Source organism: Enhydra lutris, unplaced genomic scaffold (assembly GCF_002288905.1).
Source record: "Enhydra lutris kenyoni isolate GAN:26980312 unplaced genomic scaffold, ASM228890v2 scaffoldscaffold9, whole genome shotgun sequence".
Classification (NCBI taxonomy): domain Eukaryota; kingdom Metazoa; phylum Chordata; class Mammalia; order Carnivora; family Mustelidae; genus Enhydra; species Enhydra lutris.
The window spans coordinates 5,043,505-5,059,946 of record NW_019154093.1 but is presented as its reverse complement, the minus strand read 5'-3'; the positions used below and the strand labels follow the sequence as shown (position 1 = coordinate 5,059,946).

General features: G+C 48.0%; 1 protein-coding gene across 2 annotated transcripts; it reads right to left on the bottom strand.

Annotated features, from left to right (window-relative positions):
- Nucleotides 1-141: 141 nt before the first annotated feature.
- LOC111143018 (zinc finger and SCAN domain containing 20) lies at nucleotides 142-11,864 on the bottom strand. 2 transcript variants are annotated; one of them, XM_022496426.1, is made up of 7 exons: nucleotides 11,418-11,864; nucleotides 6,935-7,121; nucleotides 6,399-6,475; nucleotides 6,035-6,119; nucleotides 4,022-4,708; nucleotides 2,145-2,573; nucleotides 142-1,575 (listed from the first exon to the last, which is right to left on the bottom strand). In XM_022496426.1, the coding sequence occupies exons 1-7, from the start codon at nucleotides 11,832-11,834 to the stop codon at nucleotides 323-325; spliced, it is 3,135 nt and encodes a 1,044-aa protein (XP_022352134.1). In that variant the 5' UTR covers nucleotides 11,835-11,864; the 3' UTR covers nucleotides 142-322. The 2 variants fall into 2 exon arrangements, with proteins under 2 accessions (XP_022352134.1, XP_022352135.1); XM_022496427.1 differs by having other exon boundaries at nucleotides 2,145-2,570.
- Between the last annotated feature and the right edge of the window lie 4,578 nt (nucleotides 11,865-16,442).

The window sequence follows — 16,442 nt, the reverse complement described above, 5'->3', positions numbered from 1 at the left end:
ATCACTAAATTCCACCCCTGAGACAAATACTACAGTGTATGTTAACGAAATTGAATTTAAGTTAAAAATTAAAATTTTAAAAATTAAAAATTTTTAAAATTAAAACATTAAAAATTTTTAAAAATTTAGAAAAGAAAGTGCCTTCAAATCTGGATCCTTTGCATTTGTAATTCACTTCCAAATAACCTGGATCATACCAAGACAGCTTTCCTGGGTATACACCAAGCTTAAAAACTGGGTAAGTGTCTAGCATATATCTTACGATCTGAGAAGAGTTAAATATACATTTCTCTCTTGCTATGGCAAGGGGGGCGGGGGTCTCCTAAGATGCTTTCCCTCCCATGTGAGTTCTCCGGTGGGCACTGAAGTGGGAGCTATTGTTGAAGTCCTTCCCACACTCCATGCACTTGTAGGGTTTCTCCCCAGTGTGGATCCTCTGGTGAATGATCAGACTAGAGCTCTGGTTAAAACACTTCCCACACTCTCTGCACTTGTAAGGCTTCTCTCCTGTGTGAATCCGCTGATGAGTGATGAGGTTGGAACGATCACGGAAGAACTTCCCACACTCAAAGCATTTGTAGGGCTTCTCTCCTGTGTGCACTCTCTGGTGTGTGACGAGCTTGGAGCGCTCACTGAAGCTCTTCCCACAGTCCACACACTTGTACGGCTTCTCCCCCGTGTGGGTTCGCTGGTGGTTAGCCAGCGTGGAGCTCTTACTGAAGCTTTTCCCACATTCGGCACATTCATATGGTTTCTCTCCCGTATGGATTCTTTGGTGACTGATGAGGGCAGAGCTCTTCGAGAAAGTTCTCCCACAGTCAGAACACTGGTAGAGCTTTTCCCCTGAGTTGGTGCTGTGTGGGCCAGAATTCAAGTTCTTACTGGTGCTCTGAGGCTGTTCAAGAGACGTCTCTTCTGCAGCGTTCCTGCAGTGAGCACTGAAGGATAAGCTTAGGCCCAAGTTTTCCCCAGGCTCACCGTAATGGTCAGGATGGCCTCCCAAGTGGATTCTCTGATGTTTCAGGAGGTTTGAGCTCTGGTTGAAACTTTTCCAACATTCCCCACACTTATAGGGCTTTTCGCCTGTGTGGATTCTCTGGTGGGTGACAAGATTGGAGTGATCACTAAAGCTTTTCCCACATTCGAGGCATTTGTAGGGCTTCTCCCCAGTGTGGATTCTCTGATGGGTATTGAGGTTGGAGCGATCACTAAAGCTTTTCCCACATTCAAGGCATTTGTAGGGCTTCTCACCTGTGTGGATCCGCTGGTGGGCAATGAAGTGGGAGCTCCGACTGAAGCTTTTCACACATGTATTGCACTTGTAGGGTTTCTCTGCCAGGTACAGGCCTTGATGGTCGATAAGTTTTTCTAAGTCCTCTTCAGAAGAACATTCTTCCCACTGCTCCTCGGTGTTTCCCCACTGCCCTTCACCTTCCTCTTCATTTTCACTGTCTTGCCCCCAGTCAGGAGGGTGGCAAACATCCTCTCTAGTGCATTTTGATAAGGCTCCAGGCAAATCCTCAAAAATGTCCTGCTCCGAAATCTGGTCTTCATCCTTGGGCCTCATCTCAAACCCTGAAATAGACAGAAATGCAGTTTTCCTTCATTCATTAGTTAACATCTATTTATGGACCTTGTGTTTGTGAATTTAGCATGAATTTTATCACATATTTTCTGTCCACATCTTATAATGCAACTAACATGAAACTAATCAAGTTTTGGGGTATTTGTAAATTTCTGAAGGGCAAAGCAGAGTGGAACCTGGAACATGGTGACCCCACCGACGGAGTCATGAGGCCCAGGCCACTCGGCTAGCTAGTCAGTCTCTGCCCAACTCTCCCATCCCTCTACTCAATAATGAACACCTCCTTCTTCTAGCACATTACAAATAGCCCACATCATGGGAAATTGAATAAACTCTGTATTTTCCCAGTTAAATCCCAGTAAAATTAAGACCTGACTACCTATCTCATTTGGGGGATTACACAAAGCTAGAGACTGAATCATCTGAGCAAATCACAAATGCTTTTCCTATTCATTTCCATTCTCTCTTATACTACAGAGACAAACAAGAAATGAGCTGGCCCCCTTGTTCTCCCTGCAAGCTTCTGGATTTTGTGGGCATCAAATTACTCCCCACTTACCGGTATCTGGGATATTAGGACATGAGGCTAAAGATTTGATGGCATCTTCATCTGCCATCTCATCCCAGGCCTGCTGGTCACCAGCCTCAGTACTGTTGTGCCCCAACCTAGGAAGATCTGCTGCCTCCCTGAGGGTTCCCATGGCTCTGACCGCAGTCCGCGCCCTCATCAGGGAATCCAGTTCTTCATAGAAGGGGCACGTCCCTGGTGGGTGGCTGCTCTTGGCTTTCCGGTAGCTTCGAAGGAGGTTTTTGAATCTGTAGCGACACTGCTCCAGGGTCCGCAGGAAGCCCTGTGCACACAGACGCTCTGCGATGGCCCGGTACACCTGGCTGTTCTGGTGACAGGTGCGAAGCTTTTCAGAGAATGGGGACTCACTAAGAATGGTCAGGAAGGCCTTGGTCTCCTCGTAGCCCCAGTGCACACCTGCTGTCAGGAGTGAAGAGTTCAGAACTGTGAGGCATAATGAAACGTGCCTAGGTCATCAGGGTTCACGGTCCCCTGCCCCCCTTCCAAATGCCTAGAACGAACACAGGACCCTCAGAAATCTTCCAGGCATCCAGGGCCCCAGCAAAGACTATACCCTTGCTTCTCAGAGGTATGCCATGGCCTCCCACTCCACCCCACCCCTTCTAAGAGTTTCCATTAACTCTTGAGTCTTAGCTGAAGAGGACTTAGGTGGCCACCTTATACCAGGTAACCCCAACTCCTCTGCTTCAGTTGACTGGTGTAGGGAAAGGCCTGAAGCTGGGATCCAAGATACTTTCTCTACATCCATCCCATACACATCCTCTATTTATTTTATGAACTTTCCTCTTAACAAACATGGGAACTGAGAATCCCTAGACATAACTGGACTTCAAATAATCTTGCAATAGCATCCAACCAAGGATGCCCTTTCCTTTTGTGGAGGAATGAAAAGGGGGTGGTCTGTTCTCAGGTCCTCTGTGGGTAAATGATGCAGCCCAGGTGGGCAGCATGGTGGAGGGGGAAGAAAACCACATAAAACTGGAGGCAGGAGCTCTGGGTTCTGCCCTGCCCCTACCTCACTGTGTATCTTTAGATAACACATTTCATCTCTTGGGCTTCTGTGTTTCCACTTACACAATGATTGTTTCCCGAATGTCATGTGTTCAACTCTTACCGTCATGACTTCTGTTACACGTTAAATATCTCACTCTGTATCTTTCTTTACCTAAAGTTACTGTCTGTAACCACAGGTTGATGTGCTCATTACACATTAAAATTAAAAGTTCATTCATGTAACACAACAACCTTCCCCATCCTCCTAGTGACATACTCTGGCAAATACAGCTAACCCTTGAATAACACAGGTTTGAGCTGCAAGGATTTACTAATCCACAGATTTGGTTTTTTATGTACAGTACAGCACTGTAAATACATTTCCTCTTCCTTATGAATTTAATAACTTTTCTCTAGCTTACTTTATTGTAAGAATAGAGCATATAATACATATATAAAATATGTATGATTTACAGTACTGGTAAGGCTTGTGGTCCACAGCACGTGCTATTAGTAGTTAAATTTGGGGGGGAGTCAAAAGTTATATGTGTATTTTCGACAGAGCAAAGGATCGGTACCCTAACCCCTACATTGTTCAAAGGTCAACTGATACTGAATTACCCCTTTAGGGTTCCTTAAGGTCTCAAAAGTTTGCTTCCATAGCTAAAACTCATTCTAGGAAACTGATCATAGGAGGCAAGAGTAGGAGTTTAAGGACAACCAAAGGAACTTAACCCCTTACTCCAGGGGCATTGATCTAGACTTGCAATCCAGTCTATGCCCTGAACTCAGGGAACAGAGGTTGTGCTGGCAGGAGTGTTGGAATCTGGATCCACAACACCCCTTGTTCTTACCAATACGACTCTGGAACAGAGTTGGGCCCCCTGGGATCCTGGGCTCCCGGATGGACTCATCAGGGGCCAGGTCATCACCATCACAGTCTTCTGCTGTTTCCTCAGGCTCCCAGCCCCCTTCCTCCTGCCCATCCATCTCTGCATCGCTATCCCCCAGCCTGGGGAGTGCCACAGCCTCTCCTGGGCCGTCTGTGGCTCTGATGGCCGTCCGTGCCCTCACCAGGGCCTCCAGCTCCTCATAGAAGGGGCACGTCCCTGGTGGGTGGCTGCTCTTGGCTTTCCGGTAATTCCGTAGGAGGTTTTTGACCCTGTAGCGACACTGCTCCAGGGTCCGCAGGAAGCCCCGGGCCCTCAGCCGCTCTGCAATGGCCCGGTACACCTGGCGGTTCTGGTGACAAGTCCGGAGCTTTTCAGAGAAAGGAGACTCACTCAAAATTGCCAGGAAAGTCTTGGTCTCCTCGTAGCCCCAGTGCACACCCGACACCTTCATGTCCTCTGTGTCCCACTGGTATGGTTCCTCCCAGGCCTTTGAGTCTCTCCAGGCCAATGCCTGAGCTGGTGTTGTTTGCTCATTACCTGGGTTATAATCTGCTGTGTTCCTTTTTCCAGAATTTATAAAGCTTGGACGCCAAAGTTCTGGTCCTTGCTCTTGCTGGCAGTTGATACTTGGTTTTGAAACTGGAACTCCTAAGAAAGAAGAGAAATGATTAAGTAGAAATGACACACTAAGCAGAGTGTTTGTCCAAAATGCCCCTAAAAGAAATCATTTCCCTGCATGAGGCTAATGAGAAATTCCCATGCCAACTCCCCACGCTAACTGACCTGTTTGCTTTGTTCGCTTGCTTTCTTTGTTGTAGTTATGAAATACATCACACAAAGAATGAGTGTTACTGGTCCACAAATGGGCACATGGCTTAAACTGGCCCGACCAGAATGAATTTAATGGTTGGAGAAAAGGTTTTCCTCTCTCTTACTCATTCGCCGTGTGTGTATGTTTGTGCGTGCACATGCGTGTGCGTGCATGTGTGTGTCTCTTGCTAGGAAACTTGTGAGCCCAACCGACATTGGCCTCTATCTTCTGATTATGACACATGACAGCTCTAGTGCGAGGCAGACACTGAGGACGGCAGAACAGAGAGGAAGGCCCTCGGTCTGCCATGACACTGCTGAGACACTCTGTACCAGGGCTGGAGCGTGCCCTCCACTCGACTTCCAAAAACGTGAGAAAGTATGTTTCCTTATTTTTTTTAATACTTTGCAGCTATGTGTAAAGGACTGCTGGCCCAACAGCTCCCAGCCCTAACAAAACAGGAAGCCTTTAATTAAAATAAATATTTAAAGAAAACCAGATCAGAAAGAGCTGAGAGCTGCAAGAAACTTTAGCCTTATTTGGTTCAGCATTTCCCAAAGTTTGCTGTGAACACTATCTTACCCAGATATCATGGTTTACCTAAAAAAGGAGTTCTACTATAAAGAAAGGTGCCAACAACTTCCCGTTAGCTCCTTAGCTCCCCTAGGAGTCACAGCTAGCACTGTCTTCCACTTTATCCCCCTCTCGCGTCTAACGCCTCACATTGACCCCAGGCTCCGCAGGGATATGGTTCTGTTTTGTGGAGACGCGCACAGAGACAGGCCGGCCATGCGGGCTCCTCACTGTGGTTTAGTGCATCAGTCTCACGGGCTCAGCTCACTGGAGTCTGCCCATGAGACATGGACCCTGTTTGCCGCCCTGTTCCTGAGACAGCCTAGGACCGCCGTGGTGAACAAACTGAGGAAATGAGCCCTGGGAGGGTAGGCTCTCAGAAGCCAGCCGCCAGCCTCCATGCAAGCAGACCCCACACCCCCCCTCCATTCCTGCCACCAGTGCTGGCCACAGAGAGCTGCCTTCTTCCTGTCTCTCAAGTGCCAGACTTCCCAGAGCTATGAGTCTTAAGGGAGAGATGAAACATTCTTTGGGACCTGAGTGTACCAGAAACCAGACAAGAGCTTCCTAGGAGGGCACTATTTCCTTACCTAGGGGCACGCCGCTCCCACACCCGTCTCCTGGGGGGTCCTTGCAGAACTCCTTCTCAGCGTGTTTGCCAGGGTCCAGGGCTTCCTGTGAGATGTACGAGACAAGGACCACAACTGCAATCAGCCTGGGAACCCTAGCAGGCCCCAGGAAAGGTCACAGACCAGGGATACCATGTGTGAGATCATGGCTGTAAGAAGCAGCATGACTAAGGAGAGGCCCAGCAGATGGGGGTCGGGGGCAGAGGCTAACACCCTCCAACACATGCCCTCCTGCCAAGGGCAAGCCACGGAGAGAGAAGAGGGACGCAGGGGCACAGGCCTAAGAGAAGCCAGGACAGGAAAGGAAGGACAAACAGCAGCTTACCTGGGACTCGGATGTCGCCTCCCAATCTCCAACACTCCCCATCTTCGGGACAGCAGGGACTCGGGGAGTGAGGACAGCTGAGGAGAAGGAACAGTCTCTGAAACCCAAGCTCTGGTTCCCAGGAACCACTCCCTCCCAGGTCCAGCTTTCCAAGGGCCACGTTGCATCAAACTGAGACCACCCGACCAGCCAGGGCAGATTTCCCCCTTTTACTTCCCTTCTGGAGGGTCTGGCTTCGAAGCCACCCTGAGAGATGGGCCATGTGAAAGATGCCAGCTCAGACTCCTCTATGATCACCACCTGACCCCAAGCTGACCTGGACGTGCCACATGACTCGGCTCAGGGGGGCGCGCCGACATTGCCAGGAGCTTCCCCTCCTGGCACCATGCTCACCCACCTTCCCTCTCAGAGCGCCCATCAGACACGACTCCTCCCCGTGCCTTCAATTCCTTACATCCCTCCTCCCCGTGCATCCTTCCTTACTCCCTCTAATCTTCTCCTCTCTTCCCCGGGGTTCCCTGATTCTCGGTACTCACCGCTCTCCTTCAAGGGCTGCGGCACCATCTTGGTGTCTAGATGCTTGGGAAGGTCAGGGCATGAATTCTTCACCCACTGCTTCTGGCGCTGTGCCTTGGGCCAGTGATTCGCCGGCTGCTGCTGACAAGGCTGAGATTCCTGCATTGCCTTTAAGGACGTGGCCTCTTCTGCACACAAGTCCAGTTCCTACACACAGAGGGTCAAAATTCCCAATCGTCAGTTCAATAAGACAACTGTTGCTAGGGCAGGGAATGCTCTTTTGAGTACAGCTGTGGTCCAGAGGTTCACAGGCCCTTTTTAAGATCCAAGTATGACTCAAAGTATGACAACAAAGCCATGAGACTGACATTAGTAAACAGACCAGCACTGATGCCACCAAATGACTACTATTTTGTTCAACGGGGGAGACCGCATGAGTGTCTCAGTGAGGCTGCTACGGTTCCAAACCTTCCTGAATCGCAGAGATAAATCATGTCACATGATTTTATGACATTAAAACATAAACTCTAAACATCGAAAACAGGAGATTTCATTTTTAAGGTATCAAGCAAAGATAAATTAACCAGGTATCCGTCAAAAGATAAAAACAGATATAACAATAACTCTAAATATAATTGCCTAAATATGCCTGCTGCAAGGCAAAGAAAATTCAAAAATAAATATAAGAGAAGGGAGAGGCAAACAACTACAGATGGAATTTTTTTTTTTTTTACAGATGGAATTTTAAAATGGAATGAAAGTATGCACTGTTTGAGAGAGGCCCCTCTACTCTTAAAACAGAAGGAGAAGCAGAGACAAGGCACTGTAACTCAAAGGAAAAACAGAAGTGGCAATTTCGATTTCAGTGCAGAAGTTCAGGCAGAAAAGCACCCAGAGACACAGAGCATGTATATAAAATAAGAGGGAAAAATCATATTGAGGATAGTACCCAACTCAGCATTATCATAAAGCTCATTTCTTATCTGTCCGTTGGTTCCAAGTTCAGAGATGGAGGTGGAGATGTTATTTCCTGGCCCTAAAACCTCAACAATGTAACACTCTCGTTGCCTTATAGAAACTTCAAAAAATGTGTTTCAATGTTTTCAGTAGGTATTTTCAAAACTCAGGTGGTTCAGAAATAGAAACCATGAAGGTCTAGTTACTGAAAATAGCCCGTCCCCAGCCCCATACCCATCCCATCCACCCAGTATCTTCCTTCTCCCCACTCCTCCCCACAGGAAACCACTGCTCTGCATCGTGTCAGTTTCTTTATATACAAGCATCTATGAATACAGGCTCTTCTTTCTTCCCTATTTCTATATAAAACACAGCAGTTATAAACATTGCTCTGAACCTTATTTTTGATTCAAAATAATAATATCCACCTTCATCAACTTACTGAGTCTGAAACAAACCTGTAACTCCAAAAATCTTTGACTGATCTGAAAACTCCAATCTTCTCCCAAAGACAGGGATGTTTATCCTTAAGATATACAGGAATGGGCCCTGAGCCTAAAAAGCCATTCCAGATGAGGCCATCCACCAATGTCCTGTGTGGTTCACAGGAGAAAACATCTGCTCACAACCTTCCTCCATGATTGGTTAAGTAAAAAACAAATCAGCCTCTCTTTGTTACAGCTACAATCTTACAATCTACAGAGAAATTGTGTGACTAGACCCCATAACAATCCTCCCTCGCAGCCGGAGCTCCTCCAACTACTGACACACCTAAGCAAAGATTCTGATTCTACAGATGGCAACTGTAGGCGCAAAAAGGAAGAGATTCAAGTGACAAGGAGAAGGCAAAAGTGGCTGGGGTAGGGATCAATAAAGAATCCCTCAAAAATGCCTGTGCACCGCACAAAAGCCTACACATGGATGTTTATAGTAGTTTTACTCCTAATTGCCAAAACTCGGAAGTGTGCCCTTCGGTAGGTGAACAGACTGCTGGGCATTCAGACAATGGAATATTACTGTGCTAAAAAGAAATGAGCTATCAGGCCAGGAAGACGCACGGAGGAATTTTAAATGCATACCATTAAGTGAAAGAAGCCAATCTGAAAAGGCTACGTACATCCTGTATGATCCCAACTATATGACACCTTGGAAAAGGCAAAACTATGAAGACAGTAGAAAAATCAGTGGTTGCCAGGGGGCTGGGGAAGGAAGGTTAAATACGCAGAACACAGAGGATTTTCAGGGCAGTGAAACTACCTCGTATGATACTACACTGGTGGATACATGTTGTTATACATTTGTCAAAATCCACAGAACGTCCACCCCCAATAGTGATATCCAATGTAAGCTACAGACTTTGGGTGATAGTGACGTGTCCGTGTAAGTTCACCGATCACAGCAGGTGTGGCACTCTGGCGGGGAATGATGTCCCGGTGGGCTGGGGGAACGGGGGCGTGTGAGAAATCTGGGCACTTTCTGCTCAGTTTGGCTGTGAACCTAAAACTGCTCTAAAAAAATAAAGTCTATATATACATTTTTTATTTTAAATGACTATGCACCTGATGGGGAGAGGGGTTCTGGAAGAGGTGACCACAGAATCAACAAGGCAAAACCCACCCAATAGCAGAGCTGAAATGTCTCGTTAAGGAAAAGATCTTGGAGGACGTTGCCCAGAGCACCGCCTTTTCCCGGCAGTTCTCTCCACGGGACCTAGTTAGCTGGAAGGTCTTGGAAAAATTTCCCTTGTCTTGGAAAAATTTCCCTTGTGGAAAACGTAACCAAGTCAGGTACCCCGCAATGAAATCACAAGTTGTAAGGTCTGTGGGGGCAGGGAGCTCCTTTGCCACTTACACGTTTGTTTGGACATTTCTAAGTACTCAGGAGCAGGGAGAAAGTTCAAACAGAAAAATAAAAGTCACATCATAAAGAACGTTCCATTACCTTTTTTTCTTTTCCCAATTTTAGAAGCAGTTCAATCTCGGCTCAGCTCATAGGGGTATAATTTGAGAACTCTTGGTCTAGTCCAACCCCCTCATTTTACAGATAAAGAGTCATAAAGACCCTGATTTAAATCAATTCTCTCTCTGGGTCTCAAGGTCTTCATCTTTCAGCTCTGAAGTCCTAAGACTTCCATTTGTTTTCTCACTGCCACTTAAAAGAGGTACAGCTGGTTTCTTTACAAGAAAGAATATGGGAGGGTGGGCTGGTAAATTCAAATAAGGTACATTCTCTCATATTTAGTCCTGTAACTTCAAATAGGACGCTTTCTGTGTCTTCAAAGGGTTTGCAAAGGAGTCCAAAAAGCTAACTCACAGATCACAAACCTCTCTTCCTCTCTCACATCTGTCCAAAGCTTTACCTTTTACAGAAAACCCCTGCCATTTGCAAGGGATATTCTCAAACCTATAATTTCCCCCAACAAAATGGGATTAACTATAACATCACAAAAACCATGTGACAAGGGGAAACAACAGGGTTACATCGAGATGAAGGTTCTGGCCGGCTAGCTCAGCCGGCAGCCGGCTCAAGGACTTTGTTCTACACATGCCAGCTCCAAAAGCAGGATTCAAAAAAAAAAAAAAAAAGTGGTACCAGAGAAAAATTGTAAAATGACATCACAGGCCTTCAGTCTCTTGCAAATTGTTGAAACTGTGAATGTTAAATCCACAAGGCTTTCACTTCCCTTATCTCGGCTCTACCACTTAGTTATAGAAATCTAGACAAGTTACTTACCTCTTTGAGCCTCGGTTTACACAGCTGAAAAATGGCGGCAGAACAGCACCTACCTTCTCGGGCTGCTGTGCTGATTAGAGGAGCAATACACAGAGCAAGTGGAGAGTGGGGTCTGACACACAGTGAGTGCTCAGGAAATGTCAGTTACTAACCTATTTGAGCCTCATGCCTAAAAGGTATTTTAATTCCCGTGGTTTGCAGATGAGGCACCTGTCATGTCTGTCATGTCGCAGAAAGAACATCGAACTTGGAACCCGAGAATATACGTTTAGGCTCTGGTTCAACTGACTGAGCTCTGCAAGCCACGTGAATTTGGGGGCCTTAGTTTCATCTACGCGAGGAGGATGATAATGCTACCTCTGCCCACCCAGATTTCTGCTGTAAGCACCTCAAGATTTCGTCCCATGTGAAACGTAACACAAATCGCCGACACTGTGAATACGGTCCCAGGAGGCAATCTGGGCAGTGGTTCTGAATGTGGGCTTCAGCGTCAGGCTGCCACACATTCTGGCTCTGCTGTCTGGGGCTCTGAGACCTCAGGCCAACCACCTATCTGTCCTCTGCCTCAGTTCCCTCAGGGGTAAAATCAGGGTAACAGTACCGATCTCATTAAACCGTTGACAGGATTAGATGAGTGAAAACATGGAAAGCACTGAGAACGGTGTCGGGTACACAGCAGTGCTCAATAAATATCAGCTGCTCAGTACCAACAACAATCACAATTATTACCACTGCCTTTGGCAATTATCAAGCTAGTCACAGCCCCACCGCCTTGCCTGACCCGCTCCTTGGAGAACAGACTGTTTGCCTCACCCTCTGGCCCGCAGCCTGGACCTCTCGGTGCCAATCCTCCACAAGGGCCACGGCCTCCTCGCCACTCTCAGGGTGGCGCTCCTGCACCCAGGCCTGGACCTCCCTGGGTAAGATCGTCAGGAACTGCTCCAGCACCAGCAGCTCCAGGATCTGCTCTTTGAGGCGGATCTCTGGCCGCAGCCAGTGACAGCAGAGCGCCCAGAGCTGGCTGAAGGCTTCGTGGGGTCCCGCCGCATCCCTGTACCGGAACTGCCTGAAGCGCTGGCGAGAGGCTTCGGGGCCAGGGACAGGGACACGGTCCTCCTGCCGGAGTTTGGATTCTGATCTCCACGAGTCCCCCTCCAGTTTCACAATCAGGAGTTCTTCAGGCTCTGGCTGGTGAGAGGCCTGGGTCTGGGGTTCTAGGGCCACGGCCATGGTCGGTCCAGGATACCTTGCTTCAGCTAGGCTGTCCTCGTTCGACGTCTTCCTGCATCTAAGGCGTGTCCTTCAAGGGGCTCCTAGGAGAGGCAATGCTCCCCAAGGTTCTAAAGGCAGAGAAACAAGGGACAGTGTAAGAAGACCCCCGTACTTTCCACTGCCTTTGCCTGGGGTCGGGGTGCTAAGAGGAAGAAGCATAAACGGGCACCCAAACCATTAGCCAGCACGCCTCGGAGGACAGCACAGTATGAAGTCCTCTGGGACGTGCTAGAACACTGTACTCTGGCATCACGGCCTTCACCATCTAGCATGCCTGCCTTCCTCTATGCAGGCCCAAAGTCTAGCCTTTCCTCAAGGTGGGTTCCAAATGTCACCCCCTCCATAAGGCCTTTTTTCACAGACCTTCAGCTTTCCCCTAAGGGTGCTCTCCTTGCAAAATCCTTCTCACTCCACATTCCCTCTTGGTCAACCCACCCATCTGGCATTTTTCACCATCCCAAAACTGAGGACTCCCAACACTCCCACCAGGACCTGCCACCAGACCTCCAGACCCCAAATCCAACCATCTACAGGACATTTCCTCTTGACTGTCTACTAGGCACCTCGAACTCAGTGGGCCACAAACAGAATTCATCTTTTTCTCCTGCAAACCTGTCCTTCCTCTGGAACTCTCCACCCTGCTAAGGCACCTCATTCTTTTTTTTTTTTTTTAAGATTTTATTTATTTATTTGAGAGAGAGGGCGTGCATATACAAGCATTGGGGCAGGGCAGAGAGAGAAGGAGAAAGAGGCTCCCCACTGAGCAGAGAGCCCGATGTGGGGCTCCATCCCAGGACCCCAGGATCAGAGGTGAAGGCAGATGCTTAACTGACTGAGCCACCCAGGCGCCCCAAGACACCAACCTCTATCAGGATACCCATGCCAGAAAGCTGGTCATCATCTCTCCCCAACATCCCCCACAGCCAATTCATCACCAAGCTGTGCCCTCCTGGACTTCTAGGCATCTACAGCCCAATGCCACCGCTTCCAGCCACTGAGTAGCCATGCTTTCGCTGCCTCAGCCTCCTGACTCATGTTCCTGCCTGCTCTCCCCTCACCCCAACCTGGGCTTCTTCACACCACAACCAGACCAGCTCCCAGTTTTACCGGGTCACTTCCTGCTAAACACCCTCGAGTGACCTCCCACATCCCTGAGGATCAAGTGCGAACCTTGCCCACCTCCGCACCTCATCTCTTTGCCACATTCCCGCTGCTCAGGGCATTCCGGCCGCACGGCTTGCTGCCCGCTGAACCCTCCCACGGGCAACCAGCCGCTTTCTTTGGGAAGTATTCTCCCTTTCTTCACCTAGCTAGGTCTCAACTTCTACTGTACTGTTTCCAAGAGGCCCTCCCTATGCCCTAAAACAAGATTCAGTCCTTCCTGTGCCACCAGCTTCCACACCACCTACATTTTCCCCATAGTTCTCTTACCCACGAGATCATAAGCTTCCTAGCACAGTGCTCAGGGCACGCAGGAAGCGCTCAATAAACGGTGAGACAATGGTCAGTGCACACTGGTGACGTGTCATGAAGCAGGGGTTATAATTAATCCCCTTCTGCACACACTAGATTTTTTTTAAATGACCTTCGTGCTCATGCCAGAAGGATTTCTCCTCTCCTTTTTATTTTCATCAAGGTCACACAGGCCACATTCCATGTTGTATTACAGAGGTGTGTGTATGTGTGGCCACAGAGAGACGACAGCCTGAGGACAACAAATACGGTTTGCCCCTTCCCTCCCCCACCCCCGCGATAAGTGGGGCACACAACACCCAGGAGGCTCTCAGGAAATGCTTGTGGAGGGGACATCTGGGGTTGCTTCTTCTACACAATGAAGATGCTGACGACACTCATGCTGGCTTATCTGGAAAAATGAGCTCTTCGTGTCATTCCCAACAAATCCAGATGACACTAAAAACACCCACTCAAAGGAGGCTCTCAGCTACCCCCAAGTGAGAATGAGCCAGCTGAACTAAGAATGAAGGGAGTGGTACACAGATTTTAGGCCATCTGACTAGACTGTCCAGAAACAAGGCAAGGGTGATGCAAAGTAAAGGCTTGTCCTGAAGACCTGCACATACACAAGGACGCTAGGAACACAACTCATGAGCACCTGGCAATTTCCTCTTTGTCCTTCAGCTCCCAGAATCATCTCCCCACGCCTGTTCCCAAAGCAGATGGCACAGGCCTCTGATATAAGTGTTCTTCTACAGCCTTGTAGTTCCCTGTTCTGCCCTCTGACAGCCCCACTGGACTGTATTAGGGCCAGCATTCCATCTTACCCATTTCTGTATCCACAGTGCCTGATAAACGGCAGGGCCATTAGCAAGTTTTGTTGCCTTTTATTAAAGTAGTAAATCTGGTACATCGAAAGCCTAATGGGCTATGGAAGGGCCATCATTTATATTAAGCTAAAGAATTAACTTTTCATGAAATTTCCTTTTTGAACCACAGCCTTAATCATGCACTAGTCCAAAACCATTTGTGTCGCTCTCTCACACAAGGACTCATTCACCACCAGTCATCTACAGAGTCCTACTATGTACCTGCACTGTACTGGTCGCTGGAGAGCCATCAGTAATTGGGAGAGATGGTCTCTGCCTCCATGAAAGTTACACTCTCATGAGAGAGACAGTCAATAAGCAAGCAAAGACGTCTGTGCTCCTGCACCAAGAGAACATTACCACAAATTCGGCAATTAGTAGTTCTGCCAGGCCCAAAGCCCGGGGTAGCAGGTAACAGGGATTTTCTTTTGGAAAGACTGGAAAGTCCCAAAGGTTAGCTTCAAATACAAATCGGAAAGCTATTTCTGCTACTCTCTTAGACAGATAATGACTAGCAGCCTATCCACAGAGGGAGGTCAATGCAGTCAGTGAATAGCAGGGTGACTTTACACAGAGCTGACGGGAAAAACAGACAAGGGCATTCAATAGTCCTAAGACAACCAGGAGGATCTGAAAGATCCAGGAGGACCTTTCAGCCACACTGGGATCGGCAACCGCAGAGAGAACCCATCTACCCAGTGCCCATGAGGCACGAGCGGGCTGCAAAGAGTTCCACCTTCATAATCTCACTGAATCCTCCAGGCAAGTAAGTGAGGTGTCACTGGTGTGTGACTGTACTACAGCGATTGGAACTTACACATAGGAAGCCGCATGCCAACACCAGGAAGAGAAAGCCCGTAATCTAAATGGTGCAGTCAGTTCCATTCACTAGGTGTCTGTTTCAGAATGAGCATGACCTTCAGGGATCCCAGGTTGGTCTGAGTTCCCTCCAGCCTTCCTTTCCAGGGTGTGAGCAAAGTGTGTTTCATAGAGCAGGGTCCCCAAACACAGGCCAACTCTTTCATCTGACATTCAAACAAGGAAACCCAGCTGTGCTGGTTAGCTTATTGAAAGACAGTGTGTTGGTTTCTAAATGGCTCCTTGCCAGAGGATTTTCAAGCTGACTGTGATTTCTGGCTAAATGTGATTTCCACCTTCAGTGCTGCCTTTAGGATATAATTATCCTGTAACGTTTGATTCCATATCCTCAACTTACATATAGGGAACTGAGCTTCTATGAAGAAAACTCACTTAAGGTCACACAACTAGCAAGCGGCAGAGTTGGGACTCAGCCAAGATTCATACTTTCCACTCATTTTTCTTAACTGCACCATCCAGCATCCTCTAGGTATGCCAATCATCCAAGCTCCTGAGAAGATGGTACGAGAGTAGAAAAAACATTAAGGTAGGAGGGAGCAAATCAGGGGTCCAGTTCCACTCCTGCCTTTATTAGCTGTGTGACTTTGGACAGGTCATGTGGCCTCTGCAGCTTACAGCTTGACCCTCCTCGGTGCCTGCCCCCAATTAGTATGATGGGAGCAGAGCGAAGGGACAGGAAGACTAGAATCAGCGGCTACACATTTAAATGGCTACAGGGGCCAGGCAATGTAAATGGGTACATGAGTAGAGCGGGGGCTATCGCTAACTACGGAGCAGTAGAGAGAACACTGGCCCAGTTCCCAGGCCTTCTATTTTTTCCAAGAGAAGCTAACTCTGGATTTTTAAATATTGGCAACCAACTCAAAACTGTTTGAAACACCAGGACTAAATAGAGGATGATGATAGGCTTCTTTCAGCATGGGCTGTCGTCACTTTACCATCTTTTAGCTAAATGATCTCAAAGGTCTCTTCCAATATCCCAGATCTAGAAAGGGTACAGATTCTCCCTAAGCAATGAGGGATCAGTGTTGACTGGGGCAGGATCCCTTTACAAACACAGGGAAGCTGAGGAGCATCCTGGCTCCTCGGGTGTTGAGTGTGGATGTGGACATAAGGAACACACCCACTGAACAGTAGGTTGGTAAGGGATCTGCCCCAATCCCATAGCAAAAGCCAAGACTGGTCTGTGACCTCCAAAGAAGAAACTAGGAATCCCCAAAGGCTGTCAAGTTTACTGGGCTGATGGTCCAGGCTACTGCTTAAAGTAACTTGACCTCACATTTAAGGGCTTAAACCAGGGAGAGGAAATGGTCTTCACCTAAAGCACCAATTTCAGTCAACTGCATTAAGGACTCTGAAAGCC